The sequence below is a fragment of the Penicillium griseofulvum genome (assembly GCF_001561935.1).
Source record: "Penicillium griseofulvum strain PG3 chromosome Unknown contig_80, whole genome shotgun sequence".
NCBI classification, from domain to species: domain Eukaryota; kingdom Fungi; phylum Ascomycota; class Eurotiomycetes; order Eurotiales; family Aspergillaceae; genus Penicillium; species Penicillium griseofulvum.
Window position 1 is genome coordinate 4455618 of NW_024467471.1, and position 25984 is coordinate 4481601.

At 50.1% G+C, this 25984-nt stretch overlaps 11 protein-coding genes across 11 annotated transcripts; 4 read left to right on the plus strand and 7 right to left on the minus strand.

The window, feature by feature from the left end:
- Positions 1 to 548: 548 nt before the first annotated feature.
- PGRI_025990 (uncharacterized protein) lies at positions 549 to 2279 on the minus strand (the record flags this gene model as incomplete). Its single annotated transcript, XM_040790312.1, has 4 exons — positions 549 to 1351; positions 1407 to 1952; positions 2028 to 2143; positions 2212 to 2279. 4 exons carry the CDS (start codon positions 2277 to 2279, stop codon positions 549 to 551), a joined length of 1533 nt encoding a protein of 510 aa, XP_040647265.1.
- A 659-nt stretch (positions 2280 to 2938) lies between these two features.
- On the minus strand, positions 2939 to 3500 carry PGRI_026000 (mitochondrial 37S ribosomal protein uS14m; the record flags this gene model as incomplete). Its single annotated transcript, XM_040790313.1, has 3 exons — positions 2939 to 3001; positions 3078 to 3249; positions 3382 to 3500. The coding sequence occupies 3 exons, from the start codon at positions 3498 to 3500 to the stop codon at positions 2939 to 2941; spliced, it is 354 nt and encodes a 117-aa protein (XP_040647266.1).
- A 1375-nt stretch (positions 3501 to 4875) lies between these two features.
- On the plus strand, positions 4876 to 5486 carry PGRI_026010 (DASH complex subunit SPC19; the record flags this gene model as incomplete). The annotated part of the gene is made up of 2 exons (XM_040790314.1): positions 4876 to 5007; positions 5079 to 5486. The coding sequence occupies 2 exons, from the start codon at positions 4876 to 4878 to the stop codon at positions 5484 to 5486; spliced, it is 540 nt and encodes a 179-aa protein (XP_040647267.1).
- A 615-nt stretch (positions 5487 to 6101) lies between these two features.
- Positions 6102 to 8588, minus strand: PGRI_026020 (tRNA methyltransferase RSM22; the record flags this gene model as incomplete). The annotated part of the gene is made up of 1 exon (XM_040790315.1): positions 6102 to 8588. The coding sequence occupies one exon, from the start codon at positions 8586 to 8588 to the stop codon at positions 6102 to 6104; it is 2487 nt and encodes an 828-aa protein (XP_040647268.1).
- Positions 8589 to 9002: 414 nt separating this feature from the next.
- On the minus strand, positions 9003 to 10201 carry PGRI_026030 (uncharacterized protein; the record flags this gene model as incomplete). The annotated part of the gene is made up of 4 exons (XM_040790316.1): positions 9003 to 9383; positions 9462 to 9767; positions 9827 to 10012; positions 10136 to 10201. 4 exons carry the CDS (start codon positions 10199 to 10201, stop codon positions 9003 to 9005), a joined length of 939 nt encoding a protein of 312 aa, XP_040647269.1.
- Positions 10202 to 10751: 550 nt separating this feature from the next.
- On the plus strand, positions 10752 to 11676 carry PGRI_026040 (SUR7/PalI family protein; the record flags this gene model as incomplete). Its single annotated transcript, XM_040790317.1, has 4 exons — positions 10752 to 10764; positions 10816 to 11110; positions 11168 to 11350; positions 11415 to 11676. The coding sequence occupies 4 exons, from the start codon at positions 10752 to 10754 to the stop codon at positions 11674 to 11676; spliced, it is 753 nt and encodes a 250-aa protein (XP_040647270.1).
- An 822-nt stretch (positions 11677 to 12498) lies between these two features.
- On the minus strand, positions 12499 to 14305 carry PGRI_026050 (ribosome-associated complex protein SSZ1; the record flags this gene model as incomplete). Its single annotated transcript, XM_040790318.1, has 3 exons — positions 12499 to 14063; positions 14115 to 14151; positions 14207 to 14305. 3 exons carry the CDS (start codon positions 14303 to 14305, stop codon positions 12499 to 12501), a joined length of 1701 nt encoding a protein of 566 aa, XP_040647271.1.
- Positions 14306 to 14860: 555 nt separating this feature from the next.
- On the plus strand, positions 14861 to 15679 carry PGRI_026060 (exosome non-catalytic core subunit RRP40; the record flags this gene model as incomplete). Its single annotated transcript, XM_040790319.1, has 1 exon — positions 14861 to 15679. One exon carries the CDS (start codon positions 14861 to 14863, stop codon positions 15677 to 15679), a length of 819 nt encoding a protein of 272 aa, XP_040647272.1.
- Positions 15680 to 16139: 460 nt separating this feature from the next.
- Positions 16140 to 18278, plus strand: PGRI_026070 (MYB DNA-binding domain protein; the record flags this gene model as incomplete). Its single annotated transcript, XM_040790320.1, has 2 exons — positions 16140 to 16203; positions 16261 to 18278. The coding sequence occupies 2 exons, from the start codon at positions 16140 to 16142 to the stop codon at positions 18276 to 18278; spliced, it is 2082 nt and encodes a 693-aa protein (XP_040647273.1).
- A 203-nt stretch (positions 18279 to 18481) lies between these two features.
- On the minus strand, positions 18482 to 23130 carry PGRI_026080 (putative UDP-glucose:glycoprotein glucosyltransferase; the record flags this gene model as incomplete). The annotated part of the gene is made up of 5 exons (XM_040790321.1): positions 18482 to 21598; positions 21652 to 22489; positions 22553 to 22569; positions 22639 to 22906; positions 22982 to 23130. The coding sequence occupies 5 exons, from the start codon at positions 23128 to 23130 to the stop codon at positions 18482 to 18484; spliced, it is 4389 nt and encodes a 1462-aa protein (XP_040647274.1).
- A 774-nt stretch (positions 23131 to 23904) lies between these two features.
- Positions 23905 to 25323, minus strand: PGRI_026090 (uncharacterized protein; the record flags this gene model as incomplete). The annotated part of the gene is made up of 2 exons (XM_040790322.1): positions 23905 to 24654; positions 24712 to 25323. 2 exons carry the CDS (start codon positions 25321 to 25323, stop codon positions 23905 to 23907), a joined length of 1362 nt encoding a protein of 453 aa, XP_040647275.1.
- Positions 25324 to 25984: the final 661 nt, after the last annotated feature.

The following is a 25984-nucleotide window of genomic DNA, read 5'->3' on the forward strand; positions in this document are numbered from 1 at the left end:
CATTATTAACATATGAAAATGCTGAAAATAAGAGAGGGAATGAGAAAAAGAGTCTTGAACAGAATATTAGAAGAGGTAAAGAAGTAAGAAACCAGGATCTTTCCCCAAACTTCCAGGGATTCCTGCTTGGATTCATAACTGGTCCATGATCAGCAGTGTAATCCACATAGATGCTTAATACAACGTTCCGATGTTTGGACAAATGGATTTAATCTAATGTCATCGCTCTTAACACTTATATACCATTTAAGGTGATTTTGATATGTGATACCCTACATTTACTACATGTGTATCTACGTCGCATACAGTAGAATTGATCGGGAAAGTTAGTTCAAATGATTTATTCGCTATCTTCGCAGATGGGGGTAGATCTCTCTTTTTTTGTTTTTTTGTCTTTTTTTATGTTTTCTGGTGAAATTGTTGTGAAATAGAGAGACGAACAGCCATCTGCCAGCGAGAAATAAAAGAAAAACAAAGAACGACCCGTAGAAATGCCGGGAAATAGAAAATAAATGCTTTATAAAGAAGCAGGCCGCACTCTAGAGAATTTACTCTTCGGCCTCCTCGCGAATGTCTTGCAGATCACCAAGGTCGAACGGGCCAACCTGTCCTCTGATGACATCGTCATAGGTTCCTTCCACAACGGCGTCAGGCGCCGTGACAGGAGGGGCGGCGGCAGGAGAGGCGGCAGCAGGAGCGTCAGGAACCGACGAGGTAACTTCAGAGGCAGGCGGGGGAGTAATGATGATAGAAATATCACAGTTGTAATCATCATTAACCTCGTCGTCGTCCATCTCATTGTTGTGGCGCTTCATTCTATTATTGAAAAAGGTAGCGCTTCCCTTGCTCCCATCGGTGAACTTAACACTAGCCACGAGGGCTTCCGTCATTTCCGCGATATCCTTCTCGTACCGGAAACCTAGGGTGCACAGTTCAGCCTTGCTGCCAGGGATTTCATCAACCACGAGAGTGCTGGTCAGTGAATCAGGATCAACTACGATGCTAGGATCGTGCTCACCTGGGTTCACATCATCAGACTTCTCGATCGCCAATGGGCAGTGGTGCATGATGTTCATCCAGGTTAAGATGTGTGCAATGCCACGGGTCATCATGCATGCTGACTTGGTGACTTCGCCGGCCGAGTAAATGCTGCAACCGCCGTGAAGGTCGTCAAGACCGGGCAAACGTGTACCAATCGGCTTATCAGAGACAGCCCAGCCACGGCAGCGGTTCTTCATGAACCAGGCGAATGATTTGGGATCGTTGAGATCATCGACCTTGGTATCCATTTTACCGATGATCTCAGGGTTGATCAGCGTCAGGGAGGAGATGTTAGGCGACCAGAAACCCCCTACAGGTCATGTCAGTAAGCAATCACCAACTACATTATTCAGTCAGATACTCACATCGACTCTTCAGGTAGCTAATAGCAGCGTGGCCGCCTTCGGACTGGCCAACGATGTCGATCCGGGCGTTGACTTGGCAGTTTTTACCGATCAAGATTCTTTCAAAGACTTTTCGGACATGCTGATTGACGCCGCCATTGTAAAGGTGGTTACGAGGACTCAATGGACGCTCGCGGCCCACAGAAGAGGAGGCGTGTTGACCATGATAAGTGTCTTCGGTCACCGCGCGCCAACCTTCATTGTACCAGAGCTTGTGGCCGGGGTTCGCAATGATGAGACAAGTGCTCGAACGGGAGGCATTTTCGCCAAGCAGAGCCCTTGCAAAGGTTACGATCGAACCGTAAGGGAAGCCGTCGTCGCAAAGGTCACGGTATGAGAGAATGCCCAGGTCTTCAACGACCTCGCCGCAGAAGACAACAACACGAGACGCATTCTGGACGTTACCCGTCATGAGGATGGGTACCCGACGCCAGTTGTCCACGGGAATCTGCACGATGTCCATGCCCATTCCCACAAGCCGGTCCATGACCATGGTCCGGATCGCCCCTGTGAAGTCGTTAGCGCCAGATGATCCATCAAGAATATGGTCTACGATAGAAATGGATCTGAGGATTAACTAACTATGCAAGGCGTCCATGTGGGCCAGGTTAATGCGCCCACTCCGGTTGATCTTGAATCGGGGGCCCTGGTCCGGGGCGCCGATGTACCGGATTCTGCCATCCTCGGTGACGATGAAGCTGTGTTATTCAATCAACAGTTAGCCACCAGAGCTGGGGTATCACGTTGAAAACTTTGTATGACTTACCCAAGCGCTTCGAGCTGATCTACGAAGATCTCGTTAACGGGGAGAAGGTCGTCCCCGATGCCATTCATTTTTGCGATGCTTCAAATCAATGTGTGATATAAATTTGAGAAGAAAGTCAAAGAGACAAGAGTGGAAGATGAGGGATGGTTGAATGGAAGAGGAAGGGGGGAAGCAAAGAAGAAAAGGAGAAGAAGAGGGGATTATCACACGACAGAACCGGAAGGCGCCTTTTCAACGCAGTATCCACGGGTGAACAGTCACCGACGACGTGATTATGGAAGCCACCGACGAGCTTCCCCTCTGCTCAATGACCAGTGATGCGACCGCTACGCCAAAGTACCTCGCCCTGGTATTGAGGATCCATGTGTTGAATCCTTGATTTACACCACTAAGATGAGTATCACTCAAATCAACCCGGGATGGTCTGCAATTGACAGTCGTGGAAGCAAACAACCCAATTGGCATGGTCTTAACAAAGAAATCTTCATCTCACAGCATCACCAAACGAGGACTCAGGACCATGATTGCACTGTCAACAAGTCAATGCTAACAGCCGAGAATAGCGGAGGATTGAGAACAACAAAGAGATATTTGATTTCTCTGAAAGTAAGAGTTCCATACTGTACATACTTCCACCCAATGGAAGTAAAGAAGAAAACGCCATCGTGCAAACAATCTAACCGGAGGCCTCCATATATCACGGAGTACCGGCGACAATCTCATACAATTACCAACTAGCCTTCCTCACGCCGGGAAGTTCACCAGCGAGGGCTTGCATACGGAATTGGTACTGGTAGATTGTGTTAGCGATATGATATCAAAAGCTTCGGGCACGCTACGACCATTGGCCGAGGTTCTCCACATACTCTGTTGATTCTGAAATCGCGGAAGACACTGCGGGCAGTGCCTGATGCTACACAACGGTTCTTGATCTGTGTGGGGCGAGTATAGGCGTGCATCTGCGACAATTGGAGCTGAGCTTGTGCGCGAACTCGGGCAGAGAGAGAAGTGTTGCGGATCATGTAGCGGAGAGCTTGTCTGGGAATGAAAACAGAGTCAGTATTTGCGTCTCAATTCCCAGAAAATTTGCCCAGTCCGTGATATCAATCTTCGATCTAGCTGAAGTATTCCGAAAAGGATAGACATCCTGGAAAAGGATAGGGTTCGTACCGTTCGGGCTCAGTCTGCTCGAAGGCCATGCGCTTGTTGTTGTCCCGAATCAAACGGGTATTGACGAATCCAGAGAGGTCCAGCTTCTTAGGCCGGAAAAGGCCTGCCATCTTGGTCATTTTGGCGTGTTTAATTGGGGGGTATTGCGGAGTTGTAGTCGGAAAATGATTGAGCTTCGGCCAGGCGGAGTTGGCGAAAACTGGATGCCCGATCGGGTTTAGCGTACTTTGATGCAAGATTTCACGCTGAGCGACATGAAAGCCCTACGTTACTGCTCGTATTGTGATGGATAACTGTTACAATTGAAATTAATTGACACAGTGTCGGAAAGGGCTAAATTTAACTTATTGTACGGTCGCAGGAAGTACAAAACTAGCCCTAAGTGAGATAACGTAGTCATAAGTAGATGTGAAGTATGGAGTCCACAAACCCTATAGCTTCACATATAAAACAATACTCTCCGGAATAACCGGGTCAAGTTACTCTTCTTCTTCTGACTGATGAGATATCATCTAGCAGAAGAAACACTACGAAAGGAAAAGCGACTCGCTCAGGGTGGTACTGGTACAGCTTGTGAATTGACCCAAGTTACCACCATCGAGGTAGGTATAGTCTATATGCTTGGACAGGGAAAACTGTCCGCATCGTAATCACAAAAAGTGCAAGCCGGCCATCGATGACCAGGGCCATCTTCGTCCACCCACACATCGGGAAGGTTCGTCCCGCTTCTCTTCAACAAACAAATGGGATCTCAAAATGCATTCATTGTCGACCCAATTTAGTGGTCAGCCTTGCCAGCGGGCTTAGCGTTGGGGTTGCGGGGATCGCTCTGGTACTGGGCGGCTGTAGGGATTTGAAGGTTAGTTGTTTATGCTTGTAGACGCTCATCGCAGTGTCGTTTCGTGGATATTGTCGCATATGACCCCGAAACTCGTCGATGATTTATATGTAGCTGCGCGGAGTAGACTCACTGTTGGACAGAGCGTTCTGGAGAGAGTTGACGCCGTAGAGCACAATGAGGCCTGGAGAGAATCGTCAGAGTAATGTCCTACCAACAACCGCTTTGAGGGTACGGTATTCCAAATGACAATCGATGCGTTCTGGGCTGTCATAGTATTTCGAGATCTAAAGGGTATGCGTACCGGCAGCGAAGAAGGGAGTCAAAGGCTTGGCTGTAAGTGAACATATGCGTCAGTCGTTGGTCCTCATACCGTTCTCGCACAAATCGTAATCGAGGTCCAAAAACACGTACCCATAGCGCCGGGGAACTTCTTTCCGAGGAGAGACATTGTGACAGGTGAATCGAATGCGGGGAGAATTCGGTGTTCGGGAAGATGGTGAGGCAGGAGACGGAAGAGGAGAAGTGAGGTTTGGGAGGTTTGCCCGGTCCCGAGACCACGCCGCCTTAAAGGCGGTGTCATGCCGCTTTTACCGCCCGATCTATCCCGACCGTTGTAAACAATCAACTCCAAGTCAAGCTCCAAATCACACATTATGGCGTCTTCATTGTCTTCCTCAGTTACATCATTACAGTCATCTCTCCAGATTCTGGATAACTCTATATCAATTCTGGATTCGGGTGTGAACGACTTCCCTCGTCTATGTAAAGTCCTCCAGACAACGCGAGTATGTTCTTCAAAAGTTTCATTCCTAAAAGAGAAGAGAAGCCATGGGTCTAACTATTTATCTTTGAATAGCACTTCGAGCTTCTCCCTGAGCCTACATTGCGCGAAGCGCAACAGTCTCTCCTTGACGAAATCACTCCCAGCATCGCACACCTTCTCACACTATCATCGAACCACGTTGAAAAGCTCGCGCGCCGCGAACAAGGCCTCAAGGCGAAATGTGACCTGCAAGAAGGTCGACTCTCGTCTAACCCAGACAGCCGCTCATCAGCCACTCGCAGCCAACCTCAAAGCAGCTCACTGCGGGGTCGCATGGCGGGGCCTGGCGCTGGCTCGTCAAGTAATGCAGCAGCAACCAAGGCAGCGGAGCTGAGGAGACTCGTGCAGAAGAAAGAACGGCTCAAATTTGCAGTCGATCGATTGGAGTTGCAGAGTACGCAGAAGCAAAGGCAGTTGCGAAAGAGTATGGCTGCGCAGTGAATGTGGCGGTGTCACTTTGCTAAATAAGAATATTTGCTATTACGAAAAGCGATTGGCCTGTCAAGAGCATTTGGCTTCAATGTGACTTTTGCCTCATTTCTATTCGCATCGTACTCGGCTGTGCATGATTCGCCAAATTCTGGCTAGAAAGAGACCAAGCCTGAAGCCACCGACGGTCTTGCCAAGAACATCAATGCCTCTCACGCCCGGTGCATTTTAAAGAACCTCATGTTCATTACAGGGCTCCACCCGGGAAGACTTGCCTTGGCTACCGGCGCTTCTTGGGCCTGGCACAGCTCCCTGGGGTTGGGACAAGACCGTGCCTCACAAGCAACTTAGTGGGATCCCCAACGGCCTCGATCAGGACCATCTCATTAGAGAAAATGAGGATTCAATGAGCCAAATGACGTCCCAGATACTGTATCAATCAATCAAATACATATCAAACATTGATTAGAGTGAAGATGCTATATTTACATCTGTAGAAGTGCGAGAATAATATCCTAGTGTACAAGATCCAGTCCCCAGTCCCAATGCCAAATGCTGCAGTAGTTAGTATAGTACATGTTTTCCAACCTCCAAATTCACAAAAGAATTGCGCCAAATCAAACCCACTTATTCGTCGGCAGAACGCTTGTTGGAAGCCTGGCGAATCTTCTTTTTATCATTATGCTTCTTCCAACTGGGAATGTGCTGACCCCTCTTCTTGACAGGGACATCAGGAACATCCGAGTCATGAATGTCATACTCTTCTTCGTCCTCCTCTTCTCCCTCATTCTCAAACTCTCCCTCTTCCTCGGCAGCCTTGGCCGCAGCACGGCGAGCCAAACGCTCCTTCTTACCCTCACCATGCTTATCGCCAAGGTTCAAGTTGCGCGGGATGCGGGTCTTGGCTCCCAGAGCCCACAGGTCTCCCCAATGAGACTTGCGGGCATCGCGGTAAGCCTGGCGGCTGTAAGAGCGCGGGACGGTCCAGCGCTCGATCTTGCCGGCCGGCGTGCAGAGATCGAAGATGACATGACCTCGGCGTTTCATGGGTGGGTAGATGGCGCGGGGGAGGGATAGAGCGTGGAAGGCTGGTTTGTTGGGGATATCAGACTCCTCGGGGTCCTCGAATCCTTCAAACGCGGCATCTGTAGCCTCAGGATCTTGACGAATTGCTTGATCTTGTCGTAGATCCACGCCACGTTGTACGGCGAGGTAGCTGAATTTGAGATCTTCGTGGTTGCGGTCTTTCGCTCCCATGATGCGCTGCAGGAATGGAGGGCGGATGTATCGCTGCTCGAAATGGCAGAAGTCCCTACGGCCCTTGGTAGTACCCGAGGAGTTGTGCATCGGGCAGGTTGAGTGGTTGGTGCAGGGGGCGATAATCATCCCACGCTCCTTCTCAATGACCTCGCGTTCGTCGGGGTCTTCGAGGAAGTTGTCGTATTCGGTAGAGCCGGGGCTTGCGATATGGCGCTTCAAGAGCATTTCACGAGCACCAGAGATAGCCTCGAAGCCCTTCTGGCGGCCTTTCTCGAGCAGGATGAGAATACCGCCGTTGGGGTTCAACAGAGACCAGAGATTCTCCACGTGTTGTTTACGCTCATATTCTTCTTCAAGACCGAGAAGAGAGTGCGGTGCGATGATGATATCGTACTGCTTGCGTTTAGGGGCGTCCCGCGAGTCATCAATTGTAGGCTTCTCGCGCACATGGACGTAATCAGGTAGCCGTGGGAGGAAGGTAGTGTTTTCCAGCAGGACAGCAGCGCGGCGGCGAAGGGCATCAGAGCCCGTCAGTACAGTTGATCTTCCAAAGGGGATAGGGGCTCCCGCGGGATGATCGGGCACCATCAGCTCCCATTCTGCGCGAATGATGTCTCTCCAGGCCAGGATGCCAGCACCACCACCGCTGGCATCAAGAACACTTGGCCCACCCTCTTGTGCGATGAGACGACGGATCCAATCGACGCCCAATCGCTTGCGAATCTCAACCATAATACTAAGTGCCGATGCGTAGATTCCAGGGTACAAGGCTGCCAAGTATGCGTTGGCCTCCATTTCTCCCATTTGACGCTGCGAAGCGTTCAGAGCGACAGGAAGTTGTGGTAGCTGGGCACGCGGAGGCGCCGTAGTACTAGAATGGGGCAATCCTGGGCCTCCAAACAGGCGCCGAGCAGTCTCGGAAATGTGCTTGTTGGAGAATTCCGACAGAATGACCGATATGGGACCAGTGACAGTATCCTTGGGTAGATGGATAGTAGTAGGATCAGTTCCGAATTTACCCTCGAGGGTAAGCGGGTGCATTCTTGGAGAAGAGTCAGGAACAGCCTCGTTCTCGAATTCCTCGAGCATGATCTCGCCGCCCAATTGCTCTGCCACTTCCCTGGTCCGTTGCATGGCAAGTGTTTCCCGCTCTTCCAGGGGAATATCCATATCATATGCGAGTGGAATATCGTCCTCGGCGGCGTGTTCTTCTAGATCAACTTCCTCCCATCCTCCCTGTCCATCTTCACGGAGCAAGCTCAGATCTTCCTCTTCCTCCTCAACCATTACCTCGACTTCCTGCCGAATGATTGGTTCTCCATAGAGGCGGGCATATATTTGAAGCTCGGCGTCATCCAACAAGCCCTCTGGCAGCTCATCTCCAAAGCGCTGTTTAATCATGTGTACCCATGACTCTGCAGTGTGTTCGTCGCGCTGGCCGATCAGGTCGGCGAGCTCGTCTGCTTCGCCCTCTTCGCCCATAATTTCTAGCTCCCCGAGTAGCTGTGCCATTTCCGCTTCATTTTCGCCGATTCGATCGATCAGGGTATTGATATCATCCGGTTCGATGGATTGGTTGGGTTGAGGCGGCGAGTCGGCGGATGCTGGGCCTGAGACAAACCTCCGTTGAGGCTGGGATTGTAATACCGCATAGTCGGAAGTATCCCTTCGGTGCCCAAGACTGCTGGACGGGACCAAAGGCGACGCTTTTTGGACAAGACTGCGTTGCTGTGTAGGTGTCAAACGGTTCACAGGTCCGCGGAGCTGGCGCGATCCAGAAGGTCGGGCAAATGTGCGAAATAGTTCGCGTGATTGTGACCGACTGGCGCCCGATGCTGAAGACCTGGACAACATTTTCCGCCTCCTATGAACTCTTTTCAAGAAGTTGACAGAGAAAAGAAAAATGGCCAAGCCCAGAAAATTGATGCCAAGACAGCCATGCGACCATCACAAACTGCGCGCCTTTGATTGGCTGATCTCCCGTTCCATTGGGGGGCCCGGTTTTAGTTCGGTATCAAAGATCTATAACATCTTTTTTTTTTCCAGGAACAGGTATATATTGTACGTTATATGCTGATTGCCTATATATATATTATACCCCCAGTGGGAAAAGTCCTAGATATAGCCTCATGATGCTTGAATACTGGATATCTGCAATGACAAACTATTCAATACTTTCAAGGCTCCGCCTTGAGTCGGAGCCTTGAGTGGCGAATCGCATCAAACATGCAGCTGTTAATAATTCAGATATGATAGGGTATCAATTTACTAAACTTCGCTCTCCGTGTCTTCATTGCCCATAAGAATCCGCAGCGCAGCAACACACCGCATCACCTCATGCTCAAGGGCCGATAGTTTGGCCATGACTGCCATCAGACTGGGATCCTGGCTCTCTACCCGGACCTTCTCCTTGACACGTACTTCTTCTCCCTGCCATTTAAAAAGGCAACCAGCCTCATCGTGGGTTGGCGCTCGCGAGCCGAATATCCGATCGCGTAGAGAGAACCCAGTCAGGGAGATATCTGAAGAAAAAGCGGTTGGCGCATGATTGAGGGCAGTAGCCTCTAGAGTCCGAAGAACAAGGACCAGAGCGGAGTCTGTGATAGAGAGATGGAATGAAAGATGCGGAGGAAGCGGAGGGTCAAACATCTGTGGAGCATACATATCAGCAAAATATTGCAGGACTTTTTTGTCCAAAAAAAAAAAAAAAAAAAATAATGAACATACATTTTCGGTGGCACTGGTATCCCACCACTTGCCTCGCGTCTCATCGCTGTCTCCTTTCAACATTTGTCGCGCCTCGCTGATTGTCTCAAGCAAGAGGTGTAGTTGGCTAAAAATGAAGCCTGCATTGAGAGGATCGCCTGTCCATGTGCTCACGTCCACAATATCCAGGCTTTGAGCCACAAGGTCTCGAACTGACACCAGCTGCTGAAGTACCAGTTCTGGGGCTTGGGGGGACTGGGATAGGTTCAATCGGGTGCTGGGGGCACCCCGAGGAGGCGGGAGCGATGCAAGTCGAAGTTGTACATCCTAGTGAGGGATAGGTTTAGTTGCATATTAATTGGTTGGACAAGACTCGGGATACATACACCCTTCACGACCTTAGTGCCGACTCTAGTCACAAAGCCCTTGACGCTTTCCGACCGCAGCGAGGACAGCACCAAGGTTGACCCCGGTTCTTGGGGAGCTAGGAGGGCTGAGCATTCTTGCAGACCTTCCTTCAATGAAGCAAGTGAGTCCTGCAGGGAATGCAATAACCACTCTAGCTCTCGGGCCTAAGAATAAAGATGTTGGCATTATACTAGAGAAGCTCCACACCCCTTCACGGATCATAGCTACAACCAACCAGGCCTCCATGTAGAGATTGCCTGTGAAGGGCCCATATATGATTTACATACCAGCGCATTGTCCGCCTCACGATTGATCTGTTCTGCGGGCAGTGGGGGGTATGCCCAAGTCGCCATTACAACGTCGTACGAGGGTTCGCAGTCGAGTCTGGGGGGGATGTTAGGCAGACAAAGTTTGGTAAAGCCAAAACTGCCTAGGTGGATAGGTCAGAAAAACGTTAATATGTAGTCCACGTCACTTCCATGCTATTCGCTAGAGAGCTAGAGAGCTGTAACGGTTCAGAGGTCGTTTCGTTAGGCGCGTTGACTTCGTCATGGACCAACTTAGACTAACCCAATATGGTATAACGCTTAAAGTAGAGTGCACGCTAAACTATGAACGGCTAGCCTACCAGGTGCAACTATGACGTTATGATCTTCCAAGGTTCAATACTCAATTTATGTAGAAACCTTGAAGAGAGAAAGAGGATGATGCTCGTCATTATATCATGAGTGGTACCCGGATACCCCGGCTGCTCTTACAGCCTTATACCAGCTAGTCTTTTCCGCTTGAAATTCCCGACTTTTCTTTCGTCTCCCGACACTCTTCTTGAGCAACTTCCCTTTGAAGATACAAGAAAAAGCTCCTCAATCAATTTTAGTGTGATTTACGATAAAAAAACCAATCATGGGTTTTAGCAGTAAGTTGATTCCTGACCATTAACTCTATACCTTAATCTGACTATCTTTAGGAGCAACACTGGGCTTTACAGGCCTGTTTTTTATGGCAGGTTCGATTTTGCTGATCTTCCTTACTCTACTGGGTGGTGTGCGCAATAGTGCAGCACTGGACCATGTCTACTTCCTCCAGGCGGATACGGGGAATATCCCAGGTGCACCGACAACCTCACGTTGGACATTCTGGAACCTGTGTGGTGTGAAGGAGGGCAAGAATGATTGCGGAGAGACCCATGTGGACTTCCCATTCGATCCCCCAAGCCACCGTAACTTCGACACTACCGAGAATGTCCCTCATCAGTTCATTGGGTAGGATACCACCTGATATATTCTAATTTGCAGGATGCTAACCATACCACACTGTAGAACGAATCACTACTTCTTGATGTCGCGATTCATGTTCCCCTTCCTCATCATCGGTCTATTCTTCGCCGTGTGCTCTTTCTTCACTGGCATGCTGGCTATTTGCACCCGCGTTGCTAGCTACCTCTCCGGCTTCCTGGCCTGGATCGCCCTGACTTTCCAGGTCATCACAACCTGTCTCATGACGTATGTACCACTGCAATTGGCACTGGGGTTGACCCAGGAACACATTACTGACTATATTTCATAGTGCTGTCTTCGTCCAGGGCCGCCACGCATTCAAGCAGAACGGCCAGGGCGCACACCTGGGTGTCAAGGCATTCGCTTTCATGTGGACCGCATCTGTCTGCCAGTTCCTTTCGTGCTTGTTGTACTGCCTTGGTGGCGCCGTCGGCCGGAAAGACACTAGCAGTGGGTACAGTGGACGCAAGGAGCGCCGCCGTGGTTTCTTCTCCTCGCAGCGCTCAAACAGCGTGAAAAGCCAGAAGAAGGAGGCCACCAACTACGCTTAAATGGATGTACACTATCCATGAGAAGTGGACTTCTTCATTTCGACAAGAACAAGCCGGAGCGCCTGAAAATGTCGACTTCAAAATGTCGATCTCCGGACCATCCCACACCCGACTTTATCTTCCTGCGTTGATATCCCCTTTGAGAGTTTATTCTTTCTCCTGGAGGCCGCTTGTTTCACATTAATCTCCTCAAGCTGCATCTGAATGACCTGGATGCAGCTCGGGAAGATTAAATTATCTACACTCGCTTGATGCTGTTACGAAACCCTTACGATCTTTACTTGCCTCATAAGTCTACGGCCTTGGTGCATAAGGTGGCAATTGAGCATTCTTCGCGCAATACTATCCATGCCTTGAGTCCGGTTATGTTTTCAAGGCATGCGAGTCTTTGATGATTTGTTGATGAATCCCATGGTTCAATGATTCTCCGATTTGAAGATTATGCGGGAATTTGTGCTTTCGGTTGCGAATCTATCTAATCTAGTTGTAATATAATTTCTACTACCTTTACCTGATCCTTGAAATTTAAACTGTACACAGTTATACATCTTGTATACCCAATGTATTGTCCCGGGGAAGCAAAAGGTCGTCGGGAAATAACCGGGCCTAGTAGAGTGAAGTAGCTGAAAAAGAGAACCAGTATTGATTGGTTGTGTCCAACTGAGTCTATTTAGGAACTATAAAGGGAAAGACTCCATGACGATAACTGCAGTATAAATCGTGGGCAAAAAGAAAAATCACAGCCTCTATCAGTCGTGCATGCATCATCACACCATTAACGAAATCTAGGTCTTTTTATTTTTATTTCACGGGGAAAAAAACCTAAGCAGAGCCGTTGACGGCACCACGGACAGCGTTCTGGGAGCCGACCTCGCGGACGGCGATCTGCAGACCGAGATCGGGGTTGACGTGAACCATGACCTCGATCTTGCTGCCAGCCTTGACGCCCTTGACGGCGAGCTCAGCAACGGGCTTCTCGGTCTTCCAGACAATCTCGCGGGTCTCCTCATCCTCCTCATCCTCGGAATCGAAATCGGAGTCATCCTCGTCCTGGGCAGGCTTGTCCTCCTTAGCCTTGGGCTCGGGCTTAGTGACCTTAATCTCGCGGGCACCCTCGCACACGCGGACCAGGACATCGCCACCCTCCTTGGGAGCGAGGTACTGAGCAATGCGGCGGGCGGGGAGGGCGGTCTCGGCGGCGAGGAGGGGCTGGAAGGTGGAATCGGTCTCGGAGGTGAACTCAACGCCAATGGCCTTGGTCAGGTGAGGGGCGACGGTAACCATAGGGTGGATGGACTGCTCAATGTCCTCGTGGTCGAACTCCTGGACCAAGGAAGCCTGGAAGGCGGCACCACGGGCAGACAGCTCGGAGGGGTTGATGGCAGTGGTAGATGTGGCGGGAGCCAGAATGCTGGTCTTCTCGGGGAAGATGTTGCTGGTCAGGCTGGCGAGCTTGGGGGTGTGGGAAACACCGCCAGAGAAGATCACCTGGTCGATATCAAGGACATCGAGCTCGGCCTTCTTAACAACCTGCTGGATCAAAGCAGTGAACTGGCTGAAGACCTTGCCAGCCAGAAGTTCGAAACGGGTGCGGTTAATGGTAGAACCGTAGTCAACACCGTCGACCAGGGACTCAATGCTCAACTGGGCGTTGCTGCTCAGGCTGAGAGCCTTGCGGGTGGCCTCACACTCGAGCTTAAGCTTGGCCAAACCACGGGCGTTCTCGCGAGGATCGGTCTTGTGCTTCTTCATGAACTCCTTGGCGAAGTGGTCAATGATGATCTTATCCAGAGAGGCACCGCCAAGCTCGTAGTCGTGGGCAGTGGCCAAGATAGTGTACATGCCACCGCGGCAAGCAACAACGGCAACATCGGAGCGGGTGCCACCGAAGTCAGCAACAACAACCAGCTTATCGGTAACAGTCGCCTCGGGGCGGGCATCGTAAGCCATAACAGCGGCAACGGGCTCGTGGATCAACTGGAGAACATCGAGACCAGCAGCCTTGGCGGAAGCAACGAGGGCCTCACGCTGGGCATCGGTGAAATCGGTGGGGATGGTGACAACGGCAGCGTTGACATCCTTACCAAGGTAGTCAGAGGCGGAGCTTCTCAGACGCTTCAAGTGGCGGGTGGTGATCTCGGAAACGGTGACAGTGTTGGGGGTCTCGCTCTCGGTGTCGCGGATGGTGAAAGCGACAGTTGAGTCCTGCTGTTGGGGGTGGGCAGACTGGTGGCAGGGAGTAGGGTCGATCGACTTGAATTCCTTGCCGATGAAGTCGCGGAAGTATGCGACAGTGTTACCGGAGTTGCGAATAAGCTGGGTCTTGGCTTGTGTGCCGTGGTACTCCTCGCCCTCGATGTAAGAAAGGATGGAAGGAATTTGACGATCTGAGTATGTTAATTCGAGTTCTCAAATGGTGGGGACTTCATTGTGCTCACCTCCTTCCTCGTTGGCGATAACCTCAGCTTTGCCATCCTAAAAATTTGTCAGTCACCATTCATTAACCCAAAGAATGAATATTAGGACACACAGGCGAGATATGGGCAATTGAACTGCACGAGTTACCAAACGAGATACCGATAGCAAAGCGCTCCGCCTCAGCGGGGGCACTGTTGGCAGCGTCACCCATGTCGAAGTTGTAAATATGTACTTTTTTTGGATTAAAAGAATAAGGATCTCACGTCACGGCGTGAAAGTAGATTTGGGGGTATCGGAGGTAATTGGTGGAAGTCTCGATTGAGGGGGAACGATCGAAAAAGATTTTGAAGATTTTCGTCTGCCGCAAGTGTGGCTAGTGCTTATCGATTGCGGTTGTGGCGATTTCCATAAGGCACCGCCACTCTTTACATCTTATATGTGGACAGTTTTCCATGATGAATATGGATCTTTAAAAGAAAATTCTGGGCACAAGTTGCATATTTTCATTAATAGATTAGAAACATTTCATTTATTCATAGTCACAAGCTTATTTCCCAAGTCAAGTGTTGGGATGGAGCTTGCCCAGTGGGACATTCAATGAGGTCACGTGCTGATAAGAAATGTCGTTTTCTTTCGCAGGATCATTGCGCAAAAGCAGATAATCCATCTGCACGAGATAAACCCAGCAATACAGCATTGAACCTCTTCTCTGAGAGACTTCTACACTTGGGCTATCCTCAGAATACAGTCTATCCACTCTGGCATCATGAGTACCCCGCTTGTCTTATTACCTGGCGACCAGGTACCTCAAGACCATCTTCCGAGCAACAACTCCAACCCTCTACGACTAGGCCCCGGCCTCCGCATCCTATCACAGCCCTCTCCAAAGGGGTCCAAACATGTCTTAACAGCAACACAAGCTGGCATGTTAACGACCGATGTGAAACGAAACACCGTCTCGCTTCTTTCTTTCCCGAATCGCCGATACATCCCCACCGTCAACGACTTCGTCATTGCTCAGATCCACCACTCCAGCGTTGATTTCTTTCACTGCATTGTAACCCCACACACGGCCCACGCGCTTCTGGGTCAGCTGTCATTCGAGGGCGCATCCAAAAAGACAAGGCCAATGTTGAAGCAAGGCGAGCTTGTGTATGCCCGAGTACAATCCGTGGGAGTCGGCGCCGGCGCTGAAATTGAACTCACTTGTGTCAACCCAGCAACTGGCAAGGCTGATGGAGGATTGGGACCCTTAACAGGTGGAATGATATTTGACGTTTCGACTGGTATGGCGGCCCGGTTGATTCGGGCAAGCTCTTCTTCTGCCGAGAATACAGATGCAATTGAAGGGTTGGTTGTTCTTTCTGAACTTGGAAAGAAGCTAGAGAGCTTAGGGGGATTTGAGATTGCAGTTGGCCGCAATGGAAAGGTGTGGGTGGATTGCTCCAACGCCGCAGAAAGTGCTGTCAAGGTCACTATTGCAATTGGGCGCTGTCTACAGGAGACAGACCAGCAAAACCTTCACACTCATGACCAAAAGAAACTAGTGACGAAAGTCTTAAGGGATATGAAGCTTGTTTCGTGACTGTGCCTATAGGACCTGGAGTATGGGTTTTATGACTTGCAATTAAATGTACACTATTAATGCAATCATGAGCATGATACCTGCCAGAATTGTGTCCAGTATATGACAAATGTCTGTCGATATTTCTTATGAGTCCCTTTGTAGTAAAGTTGTACAGTGGCAATTGTGTGGAAGTATTCAATAATTATGAATTGCGCTTTCGAATAGGCTACCTTGACATCTCGAAAATCTTTATTATGTTTATATTGTTTCTAGTATAGTATGTTTCTTCCTACAATAATATATAGATCATCGAAGGACAATAGCTATTGTTCTCGATTGGCCCCGCATAGGCGGTCGGAGCCAGCGGTGAACCCCAATTGCCGGAATCCATGCTTCGTGCGCCCTAAATTTTGGGGTCTCACCTTTTCATCGCATTCTCTACACTTCCACTCCCTGCTCATAGTCGCAGCTTATTGCCATGGGAAATACATCGTCTCAGCCCGAACCATTCCCTGAAATCCCTGAGGATTTTGGAGATACCGGTTGGTGAACACACTTGATATTCGCGCGATCTGGTACTGACATTTGCAATCTGGCAGTTCCTGAGACTCCGAATCCTTCCCAGGCTGAAGTGACGAAGAAAAAGAAAAACAAGCGTTCCTCAACATCCAAGGCTTTATCGCCAGCAATTGCGGAAGCCAATGGTACAAACGGCTCTCTAGAATTAGATTCTAATATGTCGAATCCTTCAAAGCGGAAGCGCGAGTCTGAACCTGAGCGCAAGCAGAAGGCCAAGAAACATCGCAAATCAGAAAATTCAATTGCCAATTCAGCTTCACCAGAGAACAACCCACCAGCCTCTGAAGTTGCACTTCAGAGTCCCCCCACTCCCAGCCAACCGACTCCCTCAAAGCCCAAGGCGAAGAAGGCTCGCAAGCAGAACGGCGAAGAATTGAAACCCGCGACTGCATCTACTTCTCAACCTACTCCGGACTTAACGGCTGTAGAAAAACTACCCCCTATAAAGCAACTGTCCATTACCAAGCAAACTCCGGTCCCTAACTCACCCAACCTCGAGGGTAGCACCACGCCAGGGGGCAGCGCCAAGGGAGCTAGAGGCTCAGGAGTTAGAGGCTCACGCACCAGGGAAAAAGACAACTTGAGAATTGGCTTCTATACGCCTGATGAAGTGCAAAAGATAGAAGCGTATAAACTCAATTTTTGCACCGTGCATGGCATTCCTACCGCCAAATTTGACGAGATGGTTCAGCATTCCGAGCGTGGCGCACACGGCGAATTTCCAGTCTCCTCGGACATCATCTCGAAAGGCGACTTTTGGAATGAGATCTACGCTCTTGTTCCAGACCGTGATCGACGATCCGTGTACCGATTCATGCGCCGACACTTCCAAGCTTCGGCTCAAAGGGCACACGATTGGTCGAAGGAACAAGACGATGAGCTTATCGAGCTCCATCACAAGCACGGTCCGAAATGGACTTATATTGGTAGGCTCATTGGGCGCAGTGATGACGATGTCACTCAGCGCTGGAAGAACAAGCTCGAGCACCAGGGCACCATGAACACAGGCGCGTGGTCAGAGGAGGAAACTAGGATTTTCCTTGACGCCATGGAATCAGCGTGGCTTACAATGAAGCCTATGCTTGCCAATAATACAGGCAAGGACATGTACCAGATGGATGATGGCCTCATCATATGGGGTAACATCAGCAAGGCAATGGGCTACAGGCGGTCTCGACAGCAATGTGCGGATAAGTGGCGGAAGATTGTGAGACAGGTCATGATTATGCGGGCCAATGGCCAGCCAGGCGCGGTGTTTGATCCCAAACTCGCTGCTAAGAAAAGTGCCCATTGGAACATGAGACTGGAGGCACAAAGGAAGAGCTCTCAATTCGTGAATGAGGATTCTGATGATGACGAAGCCACAAAAACTACCATCGCGAACCTAAACCCCGAGGGAGAGGCAGCGCCATCAACCATTGCCAATGATAATGTGGAGTCCGAACACCAAGTGCACTCCGACGAGGGTGAGCCCGACTTGCCCGAGCCTCCCAAAAAGGCTAATAAGTCAAAGTCCAAGCGCAATCACGACGAGGAAGCCACCTCCTCTCCCATAAAGGAAGCCCCGTCATCTTCCGCCGTTCCTAAAAAGAGCAAGGAGGAGAGGAAGCGCGAGAAGAAAGAGCGGCGAGAGAAGGAGAGACAAGAGAAGGAGAGTCAAGAACAGATTGAGGAAGAAGCTGCGGATGATAGGGCCGCACGCAAAGAGCGCAAACGGAAGAAGAAGGAGGAGAAGAAGCGAAAGAGACTAGAGGAAGAGGAACGTCTCGCTTCCGATGCCAACGAGGCAGCTAGCAGCGATGCTGAGCCCCCTACGAAGAAGAAGTCCAAGGAGCAGAAACAGGCCCCCGCTGACAGCCCTGTCGTTTCGGCTGAACGCTCTCGTTCTGTTGTCGAAGAATCTTCATCGCCCGCATTACCTGCTTCCAACAGATCTGCCACTGAGCAAGACGTCGTCGATGAAACTGATTCGGACGGCGGAGATGACAACAGCAGCGAAGTCAACGTCAAGTACGAGACTGACTCGGATGAGCTGTGAAACTGAATGAAACGAAGAGTTTGCCTTTGCCATTGCTTTTTGTGTTTCAAATTATACCCTTGTTTACTAAGATATCAATTCTTATAAGAGCGAGTAGTAGAAGAAAATGTTCATAAAAATGTAAAGTCCATTCACCATTCAATAAATGCAACAAGTATAATCATCAATGCAAGCGCTTTATCTAATGAAACCCATCGAGTCAACTATAACTCATCTTTGCGGTCCTCGTCAGTCTGCACAAAGTCAACTGCAGCAGCAGCCTGCTCGCCAGCAACGCGACTCGCCAAAGCCGCAATCTCATCATCATAGACAGTCCACTCGGGAACCTGCCTCCTAGCCCTATCTAACTTAGGCTCCTTGGTAAGAGGATTATTACAAAGATCAATAGTCTTCGCCGTCTCCAAGTCCTCATCGGAACACCAAGTCTCACACCAAAGCCACTCCTGTGGGAGACTATGGATGGGAATGTGATGCTGCATGTGGTTGGGCAGATCCTGGTCAAGATTGCTGAGACTGTTCGGATCCGATGAGAGCATCTGGTATTGACCGCGCAGACGGTCGCCGGCAGCAAGTGCGCGGAAGCGGTTCAAGTCGACAACATACAGGGCCGAGATGTGGTAGGGCTTGCCGCGGAGGAAGGTGGACCAGTAGCCCTGTTTCCAGAATCGGAAGCCTTCCATTTCGGTTCGAGAGTCACCCATCGGCGTGAAGCCGTATGGTGCCTCTTGGAGATCGTGGGTGACTAGCTCGTACATGTCTGTACGCACAATCTGGTCCGCATCGACGAAGATTACTTTATCCAGAGAGAGTGGGAAGAGCACGTCCAGGAAAAGCATCTTGTACCCCCAGATCTCGCGTTGTTTTTCTTTCTGGGCGCGCAGCCAGTGTGGCCATTTGTATGTTACCATCTCGTAGGAGAACCCATACTCGCGGGCGAGGGAAGGGAGGAAGGCGCGGAAGGAGGGTGAGAGGAATTGCTCGATGAACCAGAACTTGACGGTGTGTTTGGTGTGTCGCATTACGGAGACCATCATTATGTTCAGCATGCGCTCGTAGAGGTGTCCGCTTGCCACTGAGAAGATATTGATATCGGCGTGTTTTTCGCCTCCGCTCTTCGAACCGACACCAACACTAGAGAGAACGCCGGATGCAAAGTTAAGTCCCTTGGCAAAATAGTCCATCTTTGAGCCGAGCTGGACTCCCGTCTCGAGGACATCTTCCTCCTCTTGGCCTGGCTTTCGTGACAGGCGAGGGAACAGAGTCCGACCATGGAAGGACAACAGAGCAACCTCGTTGTTCTCATCACCGGTCTGCGGGCGGTATCCTAGACCACCAACACTATCAATCTTGAAGATCTTCTCGCTACGGCCGGGCTTCAAGTTGATCTGCCACAAGCCTGGCTGTGCCTTGAATTGGAAGTATCCCAGGTTAGCCATAATGATAGTATCGGCGAAATACGGGTTGTTCTCAGTTCCCAAAATAAGCTGGACACCTCTTGGGGCAGATTTCGCTGTAAGATCACGAGAGTGGCCCTCGATCAAAATGTGTTCGAGAGCGTAGATGGCCTCAACGTTAGTGCCAGGCTTGACCGAGCTCAACTTAATATTATCCAAGTCATGGACTGATTCACTAGGTGCTACGAGCCAAGACGAGGGCACGTCCATACCTAGGGTCAGCAGTGCCTCGACTGGCACGCCAGTGAATGACGCCTGCGGTCGAGCCAAAGCCCCATCGTCCGTGAATGATGGCTCTGATTCCAAGACATACCGGTAGAACCGCTTCACTGGTAGCTCCTTGAGATCTTCCTTCGGGTTCAAGAAAATCTTCAGCTGAACGCCAGCAAGTTTGGAGAGAACCTTCAGAGTCGGCAGCCAGCGCTGAGCAACCTCAGATGCCGGGTCAAGGCTAGCAGCAACGTGAATTGTGGGATCATCGGAGTTAGAAACCGTGATGACGGAGTGTTCAGTCCTCCATGTACTAGACAAATCCACTCTAAAATCAGGAGTGTTCTCGAAGATACCTTCAGGGACATCCGAGATAGTGGAAAGAGCCACGAGCGCGGTCAATTTGGCAAAGTCAAGTGGGTTTGAGATCTTATCGGCGAATCCGAGTTGGCCAACCGCTGCCGCAATGGAATCAAGGCGTTTCATCCGTTCGTAGGCAATTAGTTGGCTCATCTCTTTCACACTTAACGAGTGTTCCTCCCCAATAGGGCCGACTGCCCTCCCATTGACAACGAGTCCCTCGGTGCCAGGGTTGAATCCAAGTTCTTTGGCCAGAGTTTGATGCAAAGCACGAATAGTAGAGATCTTTTGGGCTTCAGTCTCAAGGACTTCAGCATCAAGGTCACCGGATGCAATCCTAGTCAGTACTTGGTCGATGGATTCTCCCCGTGCAAGCGAGTGATAGAGAGTGACGAGATTTCTAGGGACATCATCCTCGGCGTACGATGCCGCATTGTGCAGCATCAGCATCTCCACGTCATCGTTCTCTTTTCGAAGATTGAGGGCATCGGTAAGTAGCTTGATACCAGCCTCTGACTCGAAGTCGCCCACAACTATCATATGAGCACTCTCTAGGGCTCCCTTGTCCGAGAGAATACGAGGAATGTTGCTCAGTACTTCTTCACCCGATGCAAGGATGGTAGCGATGTCCACAATCTGTACACTCTTCGGATCCTCTGGCATGAGGAAAGTATTGCGTCTCTCCAATGCGCTAGTCAGGAAGAACTCCGGAAGCCATGCGTCCTCCTCGAAGATTCCCTCTACAATGCCTTGCTGGACCAATTTCAAGTCCCTCCCGACCTGCATGCTCATTCCCTGCATCCAGTTGCCTTCGCGAGGGACAGGGATGCCGTTCGCCAGGAATTGAAGTTCGTCGCCAGTAAGACTCAACCGACGCTGGTAAGCAGCCGTTTGGGACACCACGGTATTATACTTCTCACTCTTCAATACTTGATCAAGAGACAGAGCTTCATGTTCGTCAACGAGGTCGTACCCTTTAATCGCAGACTGGAAGCACGATTTGTCTGGGAAGCCCATTTTGCCTTTCGAGGCGGACTCTTCCAGATATTGCATAAGAGACCCCGTGCCATAGGCATCGAAAAGGTAATGGGCTACCTTGAGCTGCGCAATGGACTCTGGCGATGAGGTTGTAGGTACAAAGCCGAACCTCACAGGAATCCCTCGCATGACGAAGGATTGCAGGTTTCCAGCAACAAGCATCATGTGTTCTGGGTTAGACAGGTCCATAGACACGACAACATTGTGTAGATCTCGGCGCACCGGGGGTAGTTGCCCCGGGTAAGAACCGGCGATATACTAGAATTATGTTAGTATGTATTCACTCAAATCAATACAAAATAAGTACGAACCGCCTCGAGATCACCAGGCCAAGACTCGTATCTAGAATCCTTCTCCAGATTGTTCAGCCAGATAATGACCTGGTTTCCTTCTAAATCATCCCGGTAGTCATATCGTTGCTCCTCGGCACTAGCTTGGGCTTCAGTGAGCAGTCGGTGTGACAATAACTTCACGACATCATCCGCAGAGAGACCTAGACCACGGAATTTCTCAATCAATTTCCTCTCTCGGCGCAAATGTTCTAGAAGTGAGAACGCGTCAATCTGCTGTGTATCCATTTGCACGCCGTTGATCCACATGGCATTGTAACCACCAGGGAACATTTTTGACCGGTTGTGACGGATCTCTTGCGCCATTTCCCCAGTGGAATTGTGGGCAGCGACTATCGATGAATACTTGGGGAAATTTTGGGAAATCTTGATCAATGTCCCCAAAGGATCAGCGCTGCCCATAACGTAACTCACTGAATTCAAGCCTAGACGGGTCACTTCGGAGGAAGACAGAGGCCGGAGGTCATCCGGAGCATCTTCCTTGCTCTCATCCGGGTCAGTTGGAAGACTTTTGGCGCCCTTTTCTTCGAGCTGTTCCGCATCACGGTCATCGATAACAATGTAGTCCGTTCGCTTCAAAGCAAGCTCCACACCGTATCCAGAGACAAACAAGGGACGAGAAATCCAGTGTTGGGGAGGTCGATAGCGTACACGATACGAGATCTGTCCTTGTTTGGCCATGTCGCTCAGAGTCTCATGAAAATCCCTGAACATTGGAGAGGCGACGTCTGCGTAAAGAACAGCGGGAGGGAGCGATACATCGCCTAGGATGCGATCAAATGGTAGCTCTCTAGGATCCCTAGAGAACAGATTCAATGTTAGCTATTAGAGTCCATACCCCCACAACCAAAGATCTACCCACAATTCTCCCACAACATCCTGTTGTGCGCGTTCCATCGCAGAAGAGCAATACTGCTTCCCTTCTGTGTGAACCCATACTGGACATACCGCATCTTGGGCTACCATCAATGACTGCTGAACCGAGGTGTTATAGAACTGGAAGTGCGCCTCGATACGAGGTGCTGATGATCGGAGCGAAAGCGACAATTTGAAGGAGGAAAGACTCTCCGGACTCCGTATGTGACCGTCATCCTTCACGACTGTCAAGAAGCGGTCGTATAGCTCCTTCTCGGTTGTGAGGTCCTCAAACGTCCCGTCGGCGATGCGGTCCAACAAAGGAAAATAGGACGTGGAATTTTCTTCGGCGGCAGACTCACTGTATTAAGTTCATTAGCCACTCTCACATTGACAGACATATTCCAAGCGAGTGGCCACTCAATGTGCAACGTACAGGAGCTCGACAAGGTACGGGGCCGAGTCGAAGGAGGCTTGGAGCGCCACGTTCACAGCTGGGCTAGCACTGGCAATCCAGCCCGGTAACAGAGCTCCAACGGCGGCATACCACCGCCAGGAAATTTGAGATCCCGCCGGGACCCTCATTATCGGAAATGCAGTGTGGGAGGCGTATATCCGTTGTATTGTATAGGGGAGAGCCTCGTGTCGGGCGTGTCCTATGCGATGCAATATGGGCTTCCTAATTAACAAACATGCAATTCAATCCATTCGCAAGCATCACGGGCCAAACGAGCCAGAGCCCTCAACAAAGACAAAGATGGTAGTAGGATCGAAGATGAATCGGCTGATCTGGACACTTGGAGGGTTGCGATAGCTTATCGCAGCTTCTACGGCGGGCTGAGCGGCAATTGGCGCAGTCTCCGAGATATAAATATTCGCTCCGTACTATGTTGTATATCCTAGTCGTGTCTGCTTATATCTACGTAGTTGAGAAACGCGAAGAATAATAAGAATAAAGCTAATAATAATTTTGGGTTCAAATCCAGTAAGCTGGACGCTATCATAAAGACATTAAGTCGTAAATCAACACCCCCATATGCTTCCCCCCGAACGCCTTTTTTTTTGTTCCGAAACAAGTAAGGTATGTCACATAAATGCAGCCAGGCTGGCTCTGCGCAACAGAGGCCTGGCATTGGCAAAGGTGGGAGCGAGTGCTCCTTCTGGATTTTGTGCTCGCAGGGGGACGGCCGCGGCGAGAATGAGAAAAGAGTAAGGGATGACGGAGTCGAATGTAAAGAAATCAAGGGAAATTTGAGGAGCTTCTCAGTCTCCTCGTTGTGCTTTTTTTTTCTTTTGGCTTTTTTGTTTGGTTTTTGTTTGTTGGTTCGCTTTTGTAGGAGAAGTTGCAGAAGGTCCAGATTAAACGGCCTGACCGATGTTATGGCCCGCCTCAGCTGCGTCGATTGCCTTGCGAGCTTCGGCTTCCTCAATCAAACGGCGGCGCTTATCGTCAGTTAATTCGAAGTTCATATTTGAGCTGAACTTGGGTGTCTTGGTGCTGCTAGCCCGGCTGCCGAACGATTTGATGGACTGCATCTTCTTCAGACTGCGCGCAAACTCCCTCTCCTGCTCCTTCTTGGGATCTTTCTTCTTGCCCCATCCTGACAAGGAGGCAAATCGGTCCAGGAACGATCCATGCTTGCTAGTGCCTGTGTTCGGTTCTGGGAAATGGGGAAGAGGCTTTTCGGTGTCCGAAGATTGAGAGAAAGCAGGAGAGGGGCCGAAATCGGGGCCGAAGCTGATGCCCGAGTCGGTGCGGCGCTGAACGCCGGATTTGCCAATCTGAGAAGGATCGTTGATCAAAGTACACTCGTCGATCATTTCAAGGACTGCGTTCAAGTATCGGTCTAAGGCTTCATGCAATGCAGGCCACCCATTCTCCTCGTTGTAGCGAGCGCCTTGCTTAATGACAGATTCCAGCATTGAAGGATCACCATTGTAGCTGGTAATAAGTTTGAAGAACTTATCACGATGCTGCCCAAGGGTCGCTGTCGACAACTGCTGTGTTGGGGTAGGGCTGTCTCGGTGAACAGGAGGCAGTAGGGTGTTGAGAAGAGCAAGGCAGTTGGCCTTGTCGAATGGCTCAAGCATTATCTGATTGACAAGCATCTGAGAAATGGATGTTAGTTTCAGGACTCGCTGTTTGAATCTCATAATAAAACTTACCCAGCGACGCAGGCCGAGATGGACATGAGTGTACAGACGCTCGATCAAGAGTGCCTTCTCGGTAATTGATTCGTACCAGGTCAGGACATTGGGATACTTGCGCGCCACTTCCGAGTGCTCGGGGTCACTCGCATCCTTAGAAGTAACGTTGAGTCGGTTAAAGGAGGCCTCAATCTCCTTTTTCCAGCGAGTTTGGAGGGTTCTGATGTAATCAAGAGCAGTTAAAGCCTGGGCAAAGTCGACCTCGGATAGATCCAGACAAAAACAGCGGCGCACAAAGGAAAGAATGAAGCTCGGAGGGAGCAAGCATGGTTGAGCAGGCAATTCAGAGACAGCCTTGGTCAAATAGGCACGGAATTCAGCATTGGTGTCGTAAAAAGGAGTATCATCAGAAGACTTGGAGTCGCGAGATTTTTTAGACCACACAGAAGTGCGGAAGATGGAGGGGGATAGAGGAATAAATGAAGACCCCATTGTGCCTTTCGATGTGTGGGAATTGAGTTCGTATGCAGCACGAAGGGAAATTTCGTAGTTGTCGGCGTAACGCAAGCAATGATCAAAGATCCACGTCAATGCTGACCCATTGGGTGCATCCAGTGTCTCATAAGACATAATGTGGATATTGGAAGGACTGGGGTGTTGGGGTTGTCGGTAAAAGAGAGTGTGTTAGGGAGTTGAAGAGAGATAAGAAGAAAAGAATGAAAGTCCAGTGGCCAAAGAGCAGTAGTCATGGGTCGACCCGAAGAACTGGATTAGTCGCGGCGGCTGGGGTAGCTTAGAGTCCGTCAAGGGGGGTGGGGACCTGATAGGCCCAAATAGGAATAGAAGGTTGATGGAGGAACCCGGTTGGTCGGATCAGCCCTGGAGAAGTTGGACTTTTTGAGTCACCCAAGGAGGCCAACAAAGAAAAAAGCTTTCGCGGCTGGCGTGTACTTTTCCCTCTGGGATATCCCTTGAAAAGCAAAACCAATCACGATGCGGGATCTTTCGAATCTCCTGCACGCCAGATCTGATGTATGCAAAAAACGCAAAAAGCGGCTTCAATGGCTAACTTCCGAGTGTTGAAACGTGAGACACGTCTTAACCCCCTTCAATGATCGAGTAAAGAACGTGAGACAAATAAAAGGGCCAAGGTGGGAGATATGAGACCAAGTGAATGTAAAGAGGGAAGTTGAGAGATGTTGAGAAGGGAAGATTCGAAACTCATCTGTGGAGGGGAAAAGTCCCATACAAAATCGCGCGGGCGTTGCCCATGGCTGGAACAATCTACAAA